The sequence below is a fragment of the Orbicella franksi genome, chromosome 6, assembly GCF_964199315.1.
Source record: "Orbicella franksi chromosome 6, jaOrbFran1.1, whole genome shotgun sequence".
NCBI classification, from domain to species: domain Eukaryota; kingdom Metazoa; phylum Cnidaria; class Anthozoa; order Scleractinia; family Merulinidae; genus Orbicella; species Orbicella franksi.
Genome location: NC_138150.1, coordinates 24,822,040 through 24,843,918, shown reverse-complemented (window position 1 = coordinate 24,843,918; position 21,879 = coordinate 24,822,040). Strand labels below are relative to the sequence as shown.

General features: G+C 40.0%; 2 protein-coding genes across 2 annotated transcripts in view; both read left to right on the top strand.

Annotated features, from left to right (window-relative positions):
* Positions 1 to 21,879, top strand: part of LOC145490693 (uncharacterized) — a 94,765-nt gene that overhangs the window by 39,757 nt on the left and 33,129 nt on the right. The window lies entirely within an intron of this gene.
* LOC145489404 (uncharacterized) lies at positions 4,866 to 8,676 on the top strand. Its single transcript, XM_081468373.1, has 3 exons — positions 4,866 to 5,016; positions 5,114 to 5,302; positions 8,489 to 8,676. The coding sequence occupies exons 1-3, from the start codon at positions 4,902 to 4,904 to the stop codon at positions 8,674 to 8,676; spliced, it is 492 nt and encodes a 163-aa protein (XP_081324499.1). The 5' UTR covers positions 4,866 to 4,901.

Here is a 21,879-nt window from a genome sequence, read left to right as displayed (position 1 = left end):
AATGTAAGTCACGTGCTCACCCTATGACGTAACAGTCTAAAGAGGTCTATTGAGTCCTTCGCCGAGGTTACAAAAAGAAACGGAGATGATAACGAGCTGGACTCCCTTAAAATCATGCCATTAAACGGTATGAAAGAAAAAAAAACGTACCATCCACTGGGCATCGTGCACTCTAGTTTCACAACTCAAAAGAAATCCATCGCAGAATTACGCAGGATGCACCTTCAAATTCCTTCTCCAAAGACAATGAAAAGTCTCAGCCTCAACCACAGAAGAAAGTAAGACCTACCATCATTGATTCAAGCGACGAGAATTGAACTTTTATACCTGAAGTAGACTGTTTTCTTTCTTTCTTCAAAACCGCTTGTTTTTTTGTCATGCTCGGATGAGTTTTCGTCACATGACATCGTTTTGCATACTAAATGAGACGTAAAGGCGTTTCCGGTTCCGCTTTTTTTTTTAACAAACCGGCTACTGGAAAAATACACCAAAAATCTAAAACTTAAGGCGATAAAACTGTGCGATTTCAAAATGGATCCAATAAAGTGGCAACTGAACTTCGTGTCGTGCAATTTTGGTCTGAAATCATACTTGTGATTTCAAATCGAACTCGCGCTGCGCGCTCGTTCGATTTTGAAATCACGCGTATGATTTCAGACCAAATTGCACTCCACTCAGTTCAATTACCATTATTAATATCCTTAAGGTGTGCACCACTAACTACGGCCTTAAATAACGGCGATATTTTGGATGCAAATTATGGAACAGTCTCCCGGACTTGAGCAGATCCTCGACCAGCTATAAAGCGTTTAGAACTGCATTAAATGACGTGCACATCAGCTGCCATATGTATGTGAACTAATGTTAACAATTTTTCCTTTTCATATCTTTTACTTGTAAACAGTTTTTGTCTGTACAGTTTATATACATTTTATATTCTTATACATTTTTAGATATTTTATAGTAGCTAGTTATGTAATCTCTGTTAGTTTAGTTTAATATTTATTCCTAAATGTACATTTTTACTTTCTTATTTTGTTTTCTTGGCGAACCTGTAAACTGGTGCATCCTGTAGACTCTGCTTATCAAGTCTATGGTACGCACCATTACCATAATTAAGTGTACGATCAAGTTAAATAAACAATGCCTATGTTCATGTCTATAATAAAATAAAAGGTAAAATAAAATGCTTTTTGATGTTTTATGATCTTTTTTGTCGATATATTTGCTCTTATCATAACAATTTATCATTTCATGTAACTCTACTGTCTGTCATGAATTAAACATGCAAAAACAGTTATGGTGGATGGTAACAGCGTTATATTGTCTTGTTTTACTTTCATTCGCAAGCCGATGAAACTTCACACAAATACAGTTCCCTGCGATATTAAATTTCCATCACTCTAGGCTCTCGTAATCCTGTAAAGAGCTTAATATTGGCTATTTTCTTTTCCCTTTAGAACTAACTGCGGTTTCTTTCGTTTAGTTAATTTTTTCTAGAAAATAACTGAAACAATAGGCAGCCCAAAATTAAAAATCAACGATATGTAAGACACAGTGCGGTGACAAACATGACAAAACAACGCATGTCGTAAAAATTATGGTTTTGTGCTTGACGTTTCGTATGCTACAACATCAGGGACCGCGTAGGGGGGGGGGGAAGGGGCTAGGGGAGCCTTAGCCAACCCCCGTCCCCCTAAACTCCACTTTCTCACATTAAAAATTAAATAAGTAAAGCAAAACATAATATAATACAGCAACGTTTTATGAACATTATGCAGCTAGTCTTGTGTGTGCCTTGACGGGAAATTCCGTGGTCGTATATACATACGTGGACGAATTATTGAGACCCAAGTTCGAATAATCACTTTTAGATGGGCTCCTGTCACCTTTGATTTTTGTCTTCGGGCTGAATTTAAAACAGCAGCAATGTTCCTACACACATAATTTTGGAGAATAACTGTTCAGAGGACAAGGATGTCAGCTGTTTGTGGTGAACGAGTAGTTTATGTCCTGACCGAGATGTAGAGCGATGTAAGTTTGAAATCATTCCATGACGCGATTTTATTATAACCCTCCTGGCACTGAGAGGCAATGTTGCTAAGGCGAACGCGTACGCTAAGGAGAATTGAAAATGAGGAACCGTCCACCCTAATACATTCTAGAAATGATGCATTTACGAAAACTATTCAAACACTTCATGTCCACAACACCGTTTCCGCAGCGTTTTCGCCATCCGCCTGAAACTGCTCAAAAAAACTGATACTCACACACCTCGGTTTTCGCTGTCGCCTTTAATAAGATAGAGTTCCGTTTTAAACTGTCTCCTGACTGTGGACACCGTTTTCGGATGTCTACATTTTTCGCTGACAACGGTATTAGTGTGGACAGGGTCAGCCGACTCGTTAACAATCCCAGATGGCTTTTCTGGCCTTGAAAACTCCATATTTTCGTGTGAAATTTCAGCCGGTAAAATTCGTCGGCAGCTGCCCTTAATTCGCGGCATCCTTGCCAGGCCTCAGACTTAAGAACAGACATATCCCACGAAAATACGAAACTATTAAGGCCTGTCCAAACGGGAAATGTTTGGCGACCAAACACCATCAAACATTGTCTGGTCACCAAACATTTTACCGTTTGGCCACCTTGTTTGGTGCTGTTTGATCGTGTTTGATCGTGTTTGGTCGTGTTTGATAAAATTTGAAGGCCATCGAACATTCGATCAAACAACTTAAAACATTTCGTTTGTTCTCGTGTTTGATGGGCGATGTTTTGTTCGTTTGGACAGCCGTATCAAACATGTTTGGCGCGCGCACGCGTACCACGCTTGTTCAGTGGCTTGTATCCATAGATACCGCGTCTTGTTTGCGTACTCGTTTGTTCAGTATTTTAAAAATGGCGAACGAAGAAGAAGCTTTGGTGCACGTTGTTGAAAATGAGGAGATATTTACCGAAGAAACGCCGAGTCGAAAACGAAAGTAAAGGAAAGGAAAGGCAAGGAAAATGAATGACGAAGAAACGGATCTTTCGATCGATCTATTGGAACAAAATGTATGCCTATGGGATGTATTTTCAAAGGAATATCACTTAAAAGATAAGCGAGATCAAGTATACGAGAGATGTAAGAAGAACTTGACATTCCCATAGCGGACATAAAATACAAGATCATTGGGCTGAGACACACACCTCGTTGACAATGTAAGAAATTGCCGACTTCGAGATTCGGAACTGGAAGCTCAAGGATCTGTAAGTCTCGCCAGTGGCAAGAAATCGTACTGTCAGTGTCAGTCGCTCAGCAGCACTAATATCCTTGTGACCACCAGTTACCTGACGAGGGGTTATGTCAGGTTAAATAAGCCGCAGTATCTCGAGAAAATCGTCATGAATCATTCACATCATTTCGCGGTAACCTGGAGTATCTTCGATCATCAGTTCCTGTATGACATTACAGAAGTATCCTTTCTGTTCTCTTCTCCTTATCCAGCCCCTGGCCTTCCCTTGTCTACTTTCTCTTTTTGCATCCTCCTCTAATATTTCAAGAAGGATTATAGCCGCTATACTCTTCTTTAATTTGAACCTTTGAATCCCAACCTGCTAAGTCTCACGTTCCGCCATATTGAAATCTCGCGCTGAGTAAGGTACGCTGGGTAATTTGTGGCCCATAGTTTTTTGCGTGTGGAGTTTGATCTGTGTTTCATCAAACATGTTTTAACCGTTTGGCCACTCACTTCAACATCAGCATGTTTGATCACCAAACAATGTTTGATGATGTTTGGTCGCCAAACATTTTCCGTTTGGACAGGCCTTTACAGGCGAATATCCTATTGACTACAGGGTTTTAACCACCAATTGTTTCCAGCTGCTTTTCTTACTTTCTTTTTTGATTAATATACCGTTTACACTGTTTTTTAGCGTTAGTTAACGTTGAATCGCGCTGAAGGAATATCGTTGGGTCCCTGGTTTATCACAAGGTTATTAGCAGGGGCGTTACAGTGAAGAGAACTTCATTGAGCAAAGTCGGATTTGATATTGAATTTAAGGCCGGCTAATAAACTTTTACACTTGTACCGTGACAACATTCTTCTTTAGCAGAGAAAGTTTGCAGTTGTGTAACGCTTCACTTCTTACATTGCAAATTCCAGGTGACCGTTAAGCTAAATTACAAGTAAATTTAAAATGTAAAGTGAAAGGTTGATATTATAATGGAAAAAACTTGGCATTAGCTAGTGCTTGTGTCACTCGAGGTGAAAGCATTTTCCAGCTCTTATACTGCCCCAATCTTACGTTTTTTTAAAGAGAGCACAAAGAAATTGGTGAAAAAAACTGTAGAGTTAATCTTAAACTCCGGGATGTAGTTATGGAAAGCAAGAAAACTAAACATCCATAAACAGTAAAGTCTTTAATGAAAGAGGAAACCACCTGCACGACAAACCAAGCCACGGCGAGAAAACGTCAATTAACGGCGAAAAACGTGAATGTTTTGAGACTCAAGTACTACAGTGTATTTTCGTTTATGTCTTTTCCTGTTAATTTTATAATGAGTGATTTCTCATTGCAGTACCAGCACACTTTCAAGCTAAGAAAATTCATAACTGAAGATTTTTTTTAATGTAGCTTCAAATTCTTAGAAGCAATATTAGTTTAATTAGGTGGTGATACTGAAATGCTCTCATTAGCCAAACATAAGTCACAAGTTTTATGATATGAATATAAACATGAAGAAGTTAATGGAAGCGGCCTGAAAGCATTTCAAGCGTAACAAAATTAAATGTCTAATATCAAAGACAAATAGACCGTGCACGACTAGGCATAAAACGGCTCAGATCTAGATTTACAAAGCAGTGGTGCAGATTTATGTGTCAATCATAGTTTCCAGACGAAGTTTTCACCACAACATCTCGATGGCTGACTCTTGCCTGACTCAGTTGATCATTGCAGCTCTCAATATTCTCCTGGGATTCTTATGTGTGGCGGCAAACACAAACTTTTGTGGAAACGTTTTTGAAACTCAAGTTGGTAAGGAGACACCTGTAAATTAAGACGCTCCTCTTTCCTTCTATTCAGTCTTTTTAGTTCGCATTCAATACATTTTTTATTTCCTCTCCCCTTTTAGACCATGCCTTACTTGGTCATGCCGTGGACACGGTTACTGTTCTTGACGTGTTTGAATGTCAGCTTAAATGCATCGGATATAAAAGTTGCAAGTCGTTTAACCTTCATCCAGATGGCAACAATGCACAACGACGCATTTGTGAGCTTAAGGTTATTCCCCAGTATTGCATTGCACATCCATCCCTACTGCGTATAATTTCACGCGTGATTAGCGCGCGCGCATTAAAAAATGACGGCTTTTTCTTTACAGCTGGACCTCGCCATAGAGGTAAATCGTCATTTCTCGCAAACGAGTATGGTAACCTATCATTTTTTTTTCTGTTGTTTTGAATTGAGTAATAAATTTCTCTATGTAAAATAAATATGGACCAATTCTCAGTGTAGAACAAAAAGCAATCGTAGGAAACGTGAATTTAGCAAGCAATCGTGACTACAATCATGGTGCTATTATAAGGATTTATATGGGTATAAACGAGGTGCTGTTGCTCCTAAACGAACATGGGGACCCCTCATTTTTATTTCAAAATTTAAGTTCCTGTAATATAAACAATTAGTAGGCAAAGTTTCACAAAAATCTCAGTGCAGGTTCTTATTTACATGGAAGAAGTTAAATAACTGAAGGACCTTAAGGACCTTTTAGACAGTTATCAGCTTCCCTAGAACGTCTATAAACACGGGAAGTAACACCATCGTTAGCAAATCAAAATCCGATCGAAAATCCAATAAACGATGTTTAGCTTAACAATAAAATAAAACAAAACAAAATTGTTTTATGGGCAAATTAAATCTTCATACTAGAGGGATTTGCTAAAAACTCTAAATAAACCAACGTTTATATCACTGGCTGCTGACTCCAGGTGGCTCAAGATGCTAATGTTATGACTTGTACGTTGGAATGTCTTCTGGAGATTTCTGGAAAGTCTTTGTTCGTTAAGACCTTGGTAAACCCATTAGCTATAACTGGACAAACGTATTTATGCAACCTTCAATACATACAAAATAACAAATTTAAGTTAGATTAAGTTTTGCGATTGGAAATTTTGTCGTGCATGTATATGTGGCTCGTTTGTTAGAATGGAAAATGACAACTCCAGATTTTCAGAAGTTTGCAGTCAGTGGGCATTGAGGGGAGTTGGTAAATGAGGCCTTGCTCGCGTTTCCAGTGAAAAAAGAGTTTTTGATCATGTTCCTTATGTACCAGTCTTGTGTCACTGGCTGCTGAGTCCAGGTGACTCAAGACGGGAATGTGAAAATTATTGCGTTGGCTTGTCCTCTGGTGATTTCTGGAAAGTCTTTGTTCGTTGAGACAGATTAATTACAACCGGTAAACTGTAGTTATCCAAGCTTATGTACATGCCGAAATAACATATGAAAATTGTTCTTATTTGCCTTATTTGTGAACTTTCTCTTTATAAGCAGTCATTGGATTTAATTGAACGTTTATAAACAATCTTTCGCGTAATCATAACAGCACTGTTGGAGTTGTTAGTCGCAACATTTCAGCGGACAGAATCGATAATTTCTAGCTTTAGCGAAGCTATCTTGAAAGCTCTGCTAAAGCCGCCTTCTTAAAAAGGGCCGACAGTTTTTCGACATTTAGGTCCATCGCTCCCTTAATCCGCCTCAACTTCTTTTGAAAGATTTTAATACAACTAGAACTTTTTACAAAGTAAATGACAATTCTGAAGTAGTTTACCATAAATTTAATTTTAAAACAGTTACAGGTAACAGTCTTCAACCAACTTTTATTCTTAATTGACAGTTTTCTTCAGGCTTGCTTTCTGACAAGCTCCTACGACAGGTAGAGATCTAAATTTACATTTCGCAGCCTTGAGTGTAAAATATAATGTTAGCTTTTATCCAGAACTTCGTTAAGCTTCCGCGTTAAGCTTCATATAATTAAATATGAACAAAAAGTATGTTATACGTAACTGATTTAGTTGTCCTTTTATCAAAAGTTGACCTTGTAGAAAAAAGACGATGTTTCTCCTGGAAGATAAAAAAGTTGGCTTTTTGAATAAATTACGGTACTAATTACAGAAGAATAGCAGCACTCCAATAAAATTATGTTACAGAAATATTACTGATTCGGGTTATAACAGGGATCATTTTTGTTCGGTCATTTGCCAGGCAGCGGGACATGTGCTAGCGCCTTCATAATTTATATTTGTGTTTCAGTACACCAAACGGCCCTCGCAAAAATGTTGCTTTTCTTATTTTACGTCCTGTCCTGGATCAGCAGGTGATATCTGTTTCCAAAATAGCTATTGAGTCCAATTCAATTTGTTTTGCTGACGCAAGCCGTTTATACATCTGCTTCAGTTTATTTTGCGCACGTAAAACCATTCAAATTCACGCCCCTTGACGCGCACAAAATATAAGCGCGACGGTGGAAATATCTCCCCTAATGAGCATCACACAGGTTATTATTTTAAGTTAAGTTGCACGAAAGGTGTTGCTATGTGCAACATTCGTTTAACAGTTATACTACCACACTACAAGACAACTTGTACAATAAGTGTTATGACTTGAGGACTTGAGGACTTGAGTCCGGATTACATTTTACAGCTATCCCACTAAACTACAAGAGTAGAAGATCCTAATAAAGAAGAACATACAGACTGACAGGTGGCGTAACAAAGCACACGAGATCTCCGTTGGCATATTTTATGATTTATGATACTTTCTCATCTTTAAAAGCCAAGGACGATTAAACATTTTTTCAGTTCTAAATGAGCGATGTTAAACGATACTAAAAATGTCTCATTTAACTAAAAAGACAAATAGTAAAACCAATACGTACGATGTAATAACGAAGCGAGCGAAGTCTAAATATAGATTGTAAATTATTGGATTCCCACGAGAGTCGGACAACATAGGCGTTTTCTGAGAGAAACAGGAGGAAAATGAACGCCAAATTTTCGTTTTAAAAATTGTTTTAGGAACACTTACTCACGCGTTTGAAAAAGCGTCAAATAGTCCACCATTTCGTTCTGTTTGTCTGAGTTTGTCTGAGCTATGACGTCACTCGCGCGCTTCGTTATTAGCTGAGGGGTGTATTGCTCGATACGGCGCACTTAGTAATTATAAAACTCGGCAAAACTGGGTAATTGGTAGGATTTGTCATTGTAAGGCACTTTCCTCAACCTAGCCAAGTTCAAAACATCGCTTTGAACAAATAACCCAGCCTAACCTGTCTTCTGGTGATTTCTGGAAAGTCTTTGTTCGTTAAGATCTTGGTACAACGATGACTTATAATTGACTAAATAGAAGATATTTGCCTAGGCCAAGAGAGCGTGAAGGGTATAAGAGTTTATTCGTCATATAGGCGTTTTTTGCAAGGTAATCTCTCTCAAGTTATTTTTATCACTCCCAGTTTCAGAAATCCCAGGAATATCTAGAGAGAGCGAATCCTTTGACCCGGGTTTCGCTCACTTGGACAGCATCCTACACGAAAACATCCACGCAACGCGAGTGGGAACACTATCCACGAACGATCTGGATACCATGTCTAAAAATAACTTGAGAGATTACTTTGGGAATAAAGCCTGTATAGAGGAGTAACTCTCCCACCTTTCATGCTCTCTTGCTTAAGCTAATGAACATTATAGATAAGAAAACTTGGCGACTAGAGATGGCCAGACATGCTTTTTCTACGGCAATGATTGCATTTCAAAAACCGCTTTTTTTTCTCAGGTTAATGAACGTTTTCTTTACTTTAGGTTCAGTGTTCAAGTTCTGATCAATGTTTAGAATCACCGAACTAAAATAAATAGCTACGGTAAACTGAACAAGTAGCTATGAAGAATTAATCGCATCTGTTTCGTGTTTGAGTGACCTGAGGAGGAAGTGGAGAAACAGAAACAAGCCGTCCTGTTTGGGTTAAATACTAGATCGCCAGTAAGCGGGAGATGGAAGATAATTGCCCACGCCATAAATCTTGATAGCTAAGGCAGCTAGCCTTGCATACGGTCGGTGCGCCTTATATTAGAATTGATCAATCAGGATTAAGCAGGCGGGAAAAACTTTACTGTCCTGACGTTACATGTATATTAACAGGAAAGGCATTGAAGTCGGGCAATTTTTCTCACTAGAGACGGCATATTAAATATTCACGAAAATAAAAGGGATTTATAACTGAAAAAAAAACATTTCAGGTATTGTTAAAAGTGAAAAATATGAAACACTTTGTGTCAACGGGCTTTTGATCTGGGGCCAAAAGTAGGCTAGCTGTCCAAGTTCGGCAACCCGCTCCTCGATCGCTGTCGCCAGGTAGGGTAATAGTTGTGTCATTTTAAACAAAATATGCTGTTCCTCGTCAAATCAAACCCAGAATTAGCGATTTAAACATTGATAGAGGCCAAACCAGCTTTAGCATTCCCTTCATTTTCTGTTAAATGCATAGAGAGAGACTATGATTGTGTTGTTTCGGGCCGTTTCGGTAGGACGGCTAAGGACAGCTCGGTTTTGACTGCCGCTCGTACTGCAGGAGCAGCAACGGTATAAAACAATTACAATATCTGGAGAGGAAGCCACATCAGCGTTAACTGGTTTTCATACGGGTCTTTAATCCTGATCGAATTGGAATTTGGAGTGTTGGTTTTTGTAGAGGGTGGAAAACCGGAGAAAAACTCTCGGAGCAAGGGGAGACCCAACAACAAACTCAACCCACATGTGGCGTCGGGCCGGAATCTATAACCCGGGCCACACTGGTGGGAGGCGAGCCCTCTCATCACTGCGTCATCTCTGCTCCCCAAGGGAATGGGCGGAGCTTTTGACTTTTTTGGGAGGAGGTGAGCGATTTTGAAAAAAGTATCCTGCAAGCATAGTTTTACTTGTACCAAAAAATTCATGCACACGACCACTGCAGAAAAAAAATTCTCGTACGTTCAGTTTGCCGAAAAAAAATCATGTTACACGGAGAAAAAATACTATTAATTCACACGTCCCGAGAAAAATTCCTAATACAAGAAAGGGTTTAAAAAAAAGTTCGTGCCTGTACCAAATCATTCACACATTCACACATCCCTTCAAAAGTCAAACGGTCCACCCCTTACTGTAGTTTTCCACGGCTGAGATAATTAAATATTCAAACTTCGCCACAGCTGGCTAACTCTTATCGTTCGCCTCCGTCGGTTGACGAACACGCATCATAACTGATTCTAAAAAAGCGAAATATGGCCAGAATTGACGACGTCCAGCTGAGTGATTTGAAGACTGGTGATCAAATTGCTGTGAAGGGAAACGTTGTTGATCTTAATCCGTCACTTCTCCCGTTAATGTATCACAATGATGGAATATACTTTCACCATGGCATTTTCGACACAAGGAAAAATTGGAGGTGATCGACTTCCATGGAGATAGCAAGGCCGATGCCAAGCCGAAGGGGCGCCCCATCCTTGAATTCGTCGCTGGAGGTCGCCAACTTTCTCGCGTTCTTCACGAAAATTGTCTGCCGGTGGCAGAAACTATGAAGATGGTGAACGAGGCAACAGAACAACGTAGCTATTGGCCAGGGTACGATCTGATCACAAACAACTGCGAAACCTTTGCCACTTATCTAAAGATGGGAAAGAAATATTCAGCACAGACTTCTGCAGCTCTTTTAAATCTCCTTATCAATGCGGCTGCTACCGTTACTGGAGCAGCAGTAGTAGCTGGATCGCCATCTGTTTCTTCATTCGAAGGCCAGCGCTAATAAACGATACAAGAAGTGAGTAACGAACGAACATTTACGAGGCTTCAAATACTTTGATGTTTGAAAACATTTAATAGAAGTTTTTGTATTAGAGGAATTACATAAAGCTTGAAAAGTTCCCTGATATAGAACTAATATCAAGCACACTTTGGGTCTGAACTGCGCCCGTTATCTAAACGTATGTTTTACAGTTGACTGCACAGGTAATATTTATCACTTGAATGTAAAATTAAACTTTTTCCAAATCGATTTACCAAGCAAGTAAGCATAGCATTCGGATTCAGTGGAATAAACTTAGCTTTACATTAAAAAACTGAAACTTTGTAAAATTATCAGTGTGTTTCCTTTGCAAAACAAAGCCATCAATTCTTGGAAAAGCCTTTTGTCTGCAATAGTTGTCAGACCTCATTTGAACTTTTGTCAGTTTTTACGTTTTGTCTGTATTTCTTGGAATAAGCAACAGCATTAAAGCAAGTCACGATCTCATGGCATGTTTAACCTCAAATATCCTCTTAGTTATTTCAAGCCAGGTCTTTCTGTTTGTCACGGAATGCTTAATTACATCCCATAGGAACAGCACGTTTAGAATCATATTTATTCCGTAACAATAGTTTTGGTGTAGGTGTCATGGAATGCCTAATTACATCCCATGGGAACGGCTTGTTTGGAATCGTGTTTATTCCGTGGCACTCGATTATGTGATTTGTATTCTTTCATTGTGTAACCAGTTCTGTTCGGTGCTTTTGTGGTTGGTCCTTGACCAATAGTTTTCTTTTCCTTTCTTTGATTGTAACACCTTGCGTTTACATATTTAGGGTTTTTGGGGTGATACGTGTTGAGAGGTTTTTCTGTGTGTAGAAGAAGCAGGTTGAAGTGTAGTTACGAGCGAGGCTAGAAAGTGGCAGGAACACGTCCGGAAGCACATTTTCATTACTGAGAAGCCATCAGTAAACCATTCCTAAATTCACGACAAAGAGCCATTTGCCGGGGAACGTGAGTGCTAAATAGCTGGTCGAAGCAATCGAAGGACAAGCGTAAAGTTCTGTCGAAGCCACCGAAGGACAAGCGTAAAGTTCTGTCGAAGTCTGTCGTTGTAAACCGGACAGCTGGAGTAAATCGGAGAAGTCAAGTTGAAATATACCGGACTGAGTGAAGACGTAAGGGAAAGAAGTAAGTTGAAAGGTGGGAGTAATAAACGGGAGTTTGAATTGGTTCGTTGTGTGTGTCATGTGTTGGTGGAACGTTGTTGGGGTCAAGTTCATGGACAAGGACTTCAGACGCAAGGTGAACTGAACTGAACTACGGAAACGCCTTTTTTTTTAAGGAATATTCTTGTAAATAGATTAAGTGTACTGAAGTATTTAGCTTGTTTATTATATTCTTGTAAATAAATTAAGGTTAATTATTTAGCTTATTGTATTATTGTTAGTTACCCTATTTAAAGTATAATGTTATTTTAGTGTAATTGTTATAATAAATGCTTGTAGACTTAGGTAGTTGTTGCGTGTTTTCTCGGGTTCGTTTACGCTTAGTTTTTTTTGTTAGAGAGAGCCCACCTTTGTGGCGCGGTTTCGTCACACTGTTAGTCTTCTTTTTTTCGAAAGCAAAATTTGATCTCGGCAAGGCCGAAATCTGAGCGAGATTTGGGTAAAATTGACGCTGTCGCGTCCACGTAAATTTCATGTCTACCGATTCAAGGAAAATAATATGTACTCCTTTAACTTTCTATGACATTTTGTTCTCTTAAATTTTAAGCAAGTTGTAATTGTAAAACGTCTCGAATTTTGTCGAGTTATGTTTCTCGTGCATGTTTCTCGAGTTATGTTTTCACGATGAAAGTCAACAATTCTCTGACACTTGGGGTGAGTATTGTAAATTTAAACTCTATCCGGCCATGGACAAGCAGGCGGTGGTCTGAGAGGTGGTAGGATGTCTCAATATCTCGTGAAACTAAACAATATTACATGAACAAGATAAGGAGAAAACTGTTAGTTTCTTTTTTCACCAGATGCAGATCTGCCTAACTCTGATACCGTTGAGTTCAAACCATTCATATGATCCGCGAAAGAACCTAAAAATAGATTTCTCATTGTTTTATCGTCGTGTGGTTTTTGACAGGTATTCTTGTTCAGCTAAGGACGTCGTTATGTTTTCTTGGTTTTCCATTAAATAGATTAACATTTCACTAAGTTTCCTGTTTTTATTTTTGGAAATGCAGCCATGTAGGGAAGGCACAGGGAGACGTCCATTCAACCAAAAACTCCAAAACTCTCAAAACAGGAAAAAATGGTGCGAAACCAAATTCATTCGAAAATTCCGGACTTTCCGCGAGGAATATCACACGAGATAGAAATTTTTGGTTAGAACTTTTGCAAAATTAATATTTCGGTACACCTCGTGAGGCTTTCCTCTTCTCGAGAAATTCTAAAACATGTTGCTCCATTCGCCACTGGAAATTTCTGGAAATGCAAACAAGAATTTTTGGTCGAATTGAAAGCACCCACAAATTAATTGAGAGGGATTAACTCTCTCACCCTTAATACTGTCTTGCAAAGCTAATAAAAATTCATCGCTGGCGATGAGATGGCGGCCATACTCCAGCTGGGAGTATGTCCGCCAGCTCGGTAATCCCAACCGTGGCGAAAGTATTCGAACGGGTCGTTTATGACCAACTTTATCATTATCTAATCAAAAATCATATTCCCTTCCCGTTACCAATCTGGTTTTCGTTCCTAACATTCTACTGTAACCGCTTTGCTTGAGGCTACAGACAGTTGGACAATGATTATTGATCTTGGTCACGTCAGTACCGTTGTTTTCTCAGACTTAAAAAAAGCGTTTGATACTGTTAACCATGATATATTGTTGGCGAAATTACAATACTATGGACTACGTGGTCCCTGTCACGAATGGTTTATTGTTTTTATTGGATATCAATGACCTGTCAAATTGTTTACATTTTGCACAACCTATTGCAGATGTATGCAGATGACACCAGCTTAACCTATGCCAGTGCGGATTCTTTTACATTATAATACAATAATTAACTGGAATATAATACAATTTCCATTGGTGTGAAGCATGGCAAAATCATGAAAAGCATAGGGAACATTCTCGGTTGACAAAAAAAGAAATTTATCTGGTCCACAACTACATATCAGTCCTGTAATCCGGGACTTAGAAATTTGGAACTTTTAATCTCTAAGAAATAAAACAAGAAATAATATTTGCCTGTGTGTGGTTAGGCGTTATAAACATGTTGTTCTTGTTGTTCTTTTGAAGTAATGATTGTAATGCTTCTTTTCACATTTTTGATGAGGCTTACCATTTTACGCCCTCTTAAACATCATAACGTGTTCACACCTTGACTGGCCTCCCTGAGCTCGTTATCACCGCTCTACTAGTAGTAATCGTAGATTAAAGAGTGCGTTCGAGTATTGGTAGATCTGGTAGTTTAAAAAAGCAAAAATTGTGGGAACAGCATTTTGTGCCAGAGCTGTTAGGTAAACGTGAAATTGGCCTCCCTCCAGTACGGGTGAAAACAAATGAATTCATCGCAAAGCACGTGTATACGAGAGGGTTTGTTCTCGTTTACACATGTGTTACGTGATGTTAGTTAAGACTGCTCCGTAGTCCACAGTCCGCAATCCGCAGTCCGCAGTCCGCAGTCCGCAGTCCTTATTTTATACTGACCGGAAACCCACGATTCTCGACCGTGTAAATCAACACAAACGTTGGCCGTTCCGTCGGTATGCGAGACGACATGCATTTATTACCAAAACTTGGACAATTATTCCGTCTACGAGCACGACGTCAATCGCCTTGGCTTTGGGGAAACAGCTATTGATCATTTTTACTTCCGAAACAATAAAACGGAGGACACGTTGGCGAACCAAAGTAATCCTGTGGGAGTTGAACTCTTTTCCTATGCAAACACTTTCGTTGGGTTTATGTTACATATTCTGCGCACAGAAATCTAGACCAGTGAAGTGAAAAGAACACATTTCCCCCTTTGATTTATTCAGCAGAAAGCAGCGTTGGTTTTGGTCGAAGAGAAGAGGGTGCACAACACGCAGCCAAACTACAGCTTTCTGTTCGTACGAAAAGTCGTACACATTTCATGAAGACATGTATGCAAGATTTTTAGATGCCATTAACACTAACTTGACACTTTAAATAAACAACTTATCTGCTACCGTCCACAGTAAATTGTAGTTCGCAATATTGCACAACACTCGAAAGACAGTACATCACGATGCGCAAATGGAGTTCTTTACAAGACATTTGAGACCTTTAATTTGCGCCATTTTTTTTTCTTTTTTCTTACGGTTAACGGTTTTCTTTTTGTTTTACGGCTAACGGTTGAGTTCTAAGCCTTTTTAGTGCCTAACGGTCAAGTTTTTGGACCTTTTACGGCTAATGGTTTAACCCCATTGAGACCCTCAACTGAGTATCACCAGTTCCTCTGCTGCTCAAAAAAAACCATATTTATCCAAGGAGAGTCTGAAGTCCTTCACGATACTTTGAACTAAAAACGAAACAAATACAAGGATTGATGGCACACCTTGCTCGAGTCATAAAAAGGGCAACAAAGAATTGTTTCGTTGATTTATATCAATTTCGTTCAATGACATTTGATTACTTAATTAGCCGCGTGATTGACAGTCGATGGCGTAATCGCTAAGTAAGTTGATGTTCGAGTTAGAATGACACGTTTTAAGAACCACGAAATCAGAGACAAAGGTCATAAAGCGTTTTTTGTACCTGACGTTGAGCATCGCTAACCTGTAGTGTTTTACTGCTCGATATGCTGACTGGTTTCGCTGACCTGTTACTTGACTGTTACTTGACTTACTTGGTGCTGACCTGTAATTTGTTTTTGTAACCGGTTGAATTTTGAGAATTATATTTTCCATGCAATTTCATGAGGTTTCTTAAGAATTATGGATCTCCCTTATAGATCGAATAAAACAATATAGAGATTATGTGATTCCGTATCCAGTCATTCATCCGAGAACCATTTTCCCCTGGACCAGAATAAGAAACCAAAGACCATATGTCCGATGCCAAGTGGCCGAGAAACGAGTAAATAGAGAAGGACAGCCAGTATACTGCAAACCCTAACACAATGCAATGGCTATCTTTAACACGTTTCTTTCCCTTTCTGGCGTTGTTGTCCAGCGTTGAGCGATTGCTCGCCTGGACTCTTTCATGACTTGAGCTTTAAACAGATGATAATGTAAAGTGTGGCTATCCGCACCAACGGGATAAATACGAATAACTAAACTGGTCCCGAAGTAAATCTTAAAGAATGAGGACTCTCCAAAGACTTCATTCAAATACAGTGTACACGCCAACCCTCCTGGGTATTTAACAACTTTGACGGTGACGAGCCCTGGGGACGCAACAGTCATCCCAACGATCCAAGCGGCTAGAATGAAGAACGGGCACAGCTTTGAACTGATGAGTGGGGAACAGAGAGGATATACCACAGCTCCAAATCGATCCACTGCTATCAGAATTAGGCTTTGAATAGGTGCAACAGTGGAGAAGGTTGATAAGAAGTAAACCAGCTTACATAAAAGGCCTGGCCAAGAGAACCACCGATCAGCCACGAGTCTATGGAGCGTATGCACATGACGTCATGGCAGCTATATTGGTGTTCCAAAACAATGAAACGGCGGCCATGTTGGCGTACCAAACCAATCCTGTGGGAGTTTAACTCTTTTGTTATGTGAACACTTTCTTTTGTTCCAATAAATTTGCATGGCTGCTGGACACGTGAGTGAATACTCTTCAGATAGCGCAGTTGCATCTCGGGAGGAGTCACAAAAATCAGAAAGAGCAGATCAGACATGGCCATGTTTACGATTAAATAGTTGATTGGTTTTCTCATGGTTTTCGTCTTGCAGACAATAATTATTCCGATGACGGTGTTCCCAGCCAACGAAACAAGGCAAATCTTGCAGAAAGCAAAGGTTTTTCCGAATTTGTCTGCTGTAGGATTGCTGGAGCAGCTCGATGGCTCTATGCCATTTATGGTTGTTTTCGTTTTCTTTATCCTTTCCCTCGCTCACAAATTATTTTTTCTCGGTTGGCAACGTCACTCTATTCATATTCTAGAGAAGACGGGATAATTGTTCGGCTTGATGTCGTCTTTCTCGAGGTAACAATGAAGTATTAGGAATTCATGGGCGGATTTTTTAATTAGCTTTCCGTTGCCCAAATTTCAACAATAATTGGGTTTTCCTATTTCGTGAGAAGTTCAACAGAATGAACTCAATGAAGTGACCTATCAGCTTGCACCACAAATTGTCTTAACATCGACGAAATTGGCAGAGGACAGTGTTCTGTAACAATGCCCCAGATGGAGCAGCGACATGTAGCTGCGTTGCCCCTTTTAATTTCACCTCGGCGTGAAGCCTGATAAAGAGTGAGCCAGTCAGAACACAAGATATTACTAACTTTCGGGGATAACCAAGTAAAATTCAGTCAACGTCACAGGAAAGACGCTATGATCAACAACAAATGCACGAATACATGTTCAGCGTTATTCAGACTGCGAGTTTGAACCGATCAGTGGAGAGCTGCAGCCACTTGGACCAGCGTGAAATACCACACTGCAGTTGTCAAACTGATTCGTTGTGAGGAGCCTGTGCTGGAAACTGCTGGCGTTGTTACCGAGCGTTTATTCAGGTCGAAGCTGTACCTGGTCGGCCTCGGTGAAGCTGGAAGTCAGAGAGCTGCATTGAGATTCTGTTGAGAAAGAGGAAAGCTGCTTGAATCGCCCTTTTCACAGTTACCTTTACTCATTTGCATTACAATAAAATCTAGCATGTATGTGAGGCAATTTTGGGCTATTTTGTAGTTTTAGCCCGAAATTACCTCGCATCCACGTTGGATTACATTGTAATGCAAATGAGAAAAATTAACCGTGAAAGGGCTATTCTTGGCGTTGGCCGAGTTGCTCAGTGATGATGTGAGAGATTTGTCGTTGCTCGGTCCTCATTACCTTCGTCGTGGTCATCCAAAGACTGCTCATGTGCATATGACCAGTGACATGTATGATCGTCAAGCGCTCAACCTCTTCACCAGTGGTTATCTTGCGCTCTGGTTTGTCAATCGCTTTGAAGAATTTTTCAGTGGTTGGTCTTTAACCACTGTCTTCATTATTTTGTCAGTTCCATTCTCACTAAGGTTTTGACGCTTGAACCAAACACTTGTTTGGGAATTTTGCATCGGTGCAAGGTAAAATGAACCTGTTGGCTTCTTAATTACTTTTTATTTATAAAAAGCCACAGGGTATGTGTCGTCGCCGATAGCGAACATTTCTGGCAGTTGTTGTCTTCGCTTGGTGTGCAGACTTCCTCCACGAGTTTTAGTCGGGTTCCCACGAAAAGCTACAAACTCAAGGCCATTGTCATCCCGACTCAGCCCGAAATCTTCAACAGCCATGCTGTGGCGCTCTTGTCTGCCGCGCAGCAAAGTTTCTTGAGTTTGTTAGCCCACTACTACATTTCCTGTTCTTGAAGCGTTACAGCTTTCTCTGCGTTCGGTCTTTTGCCACGCCCAAGGTTACAAAGGTAACGCGCTTTTCCTTCGAGCACTTTATTTGACTAGGAGAATTTTCTGTCTCGAGTTAGCGAGAAATGATACTTGACGCCTTCAAATGATACTTAACGTGTGTGTATAACTTATTAATTTAAAAAAATCAACAAAAAAACAAACTAGAGTAGGAAAGTAAAGCTTACCGCGCTTTTTGTCTGCCATGGATCTGTCAGCATGGCCGCTGTTTATCAGCTGAAGATAAAATATGATCAGGACAAATTTGGAGCGGGTTTTTTAGACGCATTCGTCACGATAAGCTTTCCTCATGAAGATAAACACGTTGTGAATGAAAATCACGTAATACGAAAAAGTCATGACGCCGCACAGGAAAAATGTCCTCGCGTGATGCATTTCAATGTACCGCGTGATTGGTTTGAAACAAACTCGCGGCATCAAAAACGTTAAGCCCTGGTCAAACGGCGCATGATAGCTGATGATAGTTGATTCTCTCCTAACTATCATCAACTATCACCAACTGTCATTTACATGGTCAAACGGCCAAAGAAGTTCGTGATAGTTGACGATAGTTCACCAGCAGTCGCGCGAGCAAAGTCACACGAGCAGCTAGTTCCAGGCTCTTTCTGCGCAAAAATGTGAACACTAAAATGACGTCGCGGTGACAAACTTGTAAAAGTATGAATTTTTCGTGACGAAAGAGTGCGGCAGCTTGTTTACTGGTAATCGATTTGTTGGAGGAATGTACGGAAGATGAATCTGGAGAGAGTTGGTGGAAGAGAGGACGGACAAGGGAATGGATCAAAAGGAGAAACGAAGGCGGGATGATGAAATTGGTGGGAGAATTGCGAGTGTAGGACACTGCCGCTTACAAGGAAATGTTGCGCATGAACGGTGAAACATTTGAGGAAATATTGACCGCTATCGGGCATGTGATTACCAAAACAGCTGACCGAAAAACTGTCATGAACTATCATACGCGTGGTCAAACAAGAAAAACTATCATCGACTATCATTAAGAATTTAAACAAGCCCTTAATCTGAAGGCGGCAAAAAAATGCGTAGGTGTCGCGGTCTTCTGGGAAGAGTAATACAACATTGTCGCCAGCCATCTGTCTTTGTTGCGCAGTCTGCGTTAATGTCTTCCTTTAAAATTATTTGTAGACAGTAAATTGTCTTTTGTGTTATTCCCCTGAGCCTCAGAGTCAAGTTAGAATTTTAATATATCGACATTGGCCTATTTATCTCAAGTTCTCGATGTGATACTTTGGTCTGCGAGTTTCTGGAGTATGTTTAACATACAAGAGCACTCTCCACCTGCAGTGACGGACAGAGTTCTAAATTTAATCTGTTTCTCACTCCCCAAAATGTGACATAACGGACCGTGTCATCACTAAATTAATATACAAACCGTTGTAAAATGACGGTGTTAAGGCAGGCGTAAAGGAAACCCCTGCTTAAGTTGCAACGAAGTGTGTAACTATGAATATAAATTATCATGCTTGCTAAAATTAATACGCTACAGGAGCCATAATCGGGGACGGAGACCGTAAGCGCGCGCCATTTCTAGCATTGGGGTTGTCCCCATGATATGGGACAATAATTCTATTTTTAGAACAAATTGCGCCATCGCCTGAGGCACACGCGCGTACATGCTGCGAGGATTTTTGCGGATGTCGCGCGGGGGAAATGGCGTCCGAAATTCCCGCAATTTTGTCATGTTTTTGGTCCACAACTCAACGCGTTTACGTCTGTTGGAATTTTGCTTAAGTATTTTCGTCGTAAGCTGCTCCAGTTTGAGTGAAGTAAGACAGTATCGAATTTAGGTATGTTCCGCTTTAAGCTTAGATATGATATCGCTGACCAAGTTGTGTTCGGACGGATGCTTCTTTTACATGAGCTGTACATTACTCCACTCTAAGTTTCACATATGTTGAAGATTAACAGCTCTTCCAAACCACAGCAAAAAACTAGTTGTATGTTTGGATATAGCAGCGTTTCAGGACTTCAAAGTTTCCCTCCTCTTGCCACAGGCTCGCGAGGATTTCGCCAGAGTCTATCTCGACCGAAAAGTAAAACAAAAAAAAGTAATTGCAAGTTTGAGTTTCGCCTGAATTGTAAGCAACGCTTCATGTTTTATCAAGGCCCAATAAGCGACAATAAAGTTTATGTCTGTAGATGCTACTCAGTTTTGTTTGTGTAAAAATAATTGTCTGTTGTCGATGAATAAGAGCGCCCGCCGATGCGTGTTTTGTACAGTCAGTAAAACATGACAAATTGGACTTCCCACTTTTGTGAAAACGTACATCGAACTCATATAATATCTCTAGTTTCTAAATATGTTTAAGGTTGATAAATGTTTGAGAACATATTAAAAGCTCAGCTGAAAATATGTGAATACAGCAGAAATAATCAGCAAAGTTACGATGACGTTTTCTTTAATCAACTCGAATAACGATTTCGATTTCGTTGGTTGAGTTATCAAAACTCCTTGTCTATTTTGTTTTCGCAGTGTAAAATTTCAACATGTTAAAGAAACACTCATGATGTTAGTAGCCTTTTGGCGTTCGTGAAAACTGTTGCAGCATCTCGGCACAAAAGACCACGAAATAAATCTTTGTCAAGGTTTGTTGACAATTGAAAACACCGACTCGGACTTGAAAGAGCGCGCGCTGCACTATGCAAATGAGCTACTGAATGTACGCGTCAGACTTTCCTTTCAAAAACTTTTGCAAACTCGCCAAGCAAACAGAAACCATAAGAAACTATCAAAAACAGGGTTTGGTTATGATTAAGCATTTTTTGGGAAACTCACAAATCAACTCGATACCAGAGTAAAGAGTTTTCTTACATAACTTTTCTTCACAAAACAAACGAAAAACTGACGCGTACAACTAGCGCGAGCAGATATTATTCATTCACAGCGCGAAAAAAAATAAAAAAACTCACCTTTTCCATTAGCTCAGAGCATAAAACTACATATAAGAGTCCTGGTTCTTATTCCCTGCCTTATTCCCTGCCATCGCTGTGAAAAATCTGCAAGAGAATCTCGCAGCTCTCACCATTTGATCACTCAACATGACAACATCCGCGCGAGAGCCCCCGACACGTGCGCGGATCCGCGCGGATATATGACGTCAGGATGGCGCAATTTGTTCTAAAAATAGAAAATTTGTCCCATATCATAGGTGCGCGCGGATCCCAAGACTTACGGTCTCCGTCTCCGATTATGGCTCCTGTACGCTATTATTATATGGCTGTGTCTCACAAGGACTGGGAACTACCGAGTTCACGAATTTGATTGGCTGAAATCGATATTCACCGCGGTCTAGATTTTCCCATCTAGACCGGCATCTAGACCGGTTTCATTTCGCGTTGAAAAAGTAGCAAACTAAAATACAAAAATGTTCACCATTTTCTTTTATTTTCTTCTCAATCATTTATGGAAGTGCCAAAACGCCTGATGACAAAAACAAAAGTAAAGAGGACGAACAAATTTCGGCAGG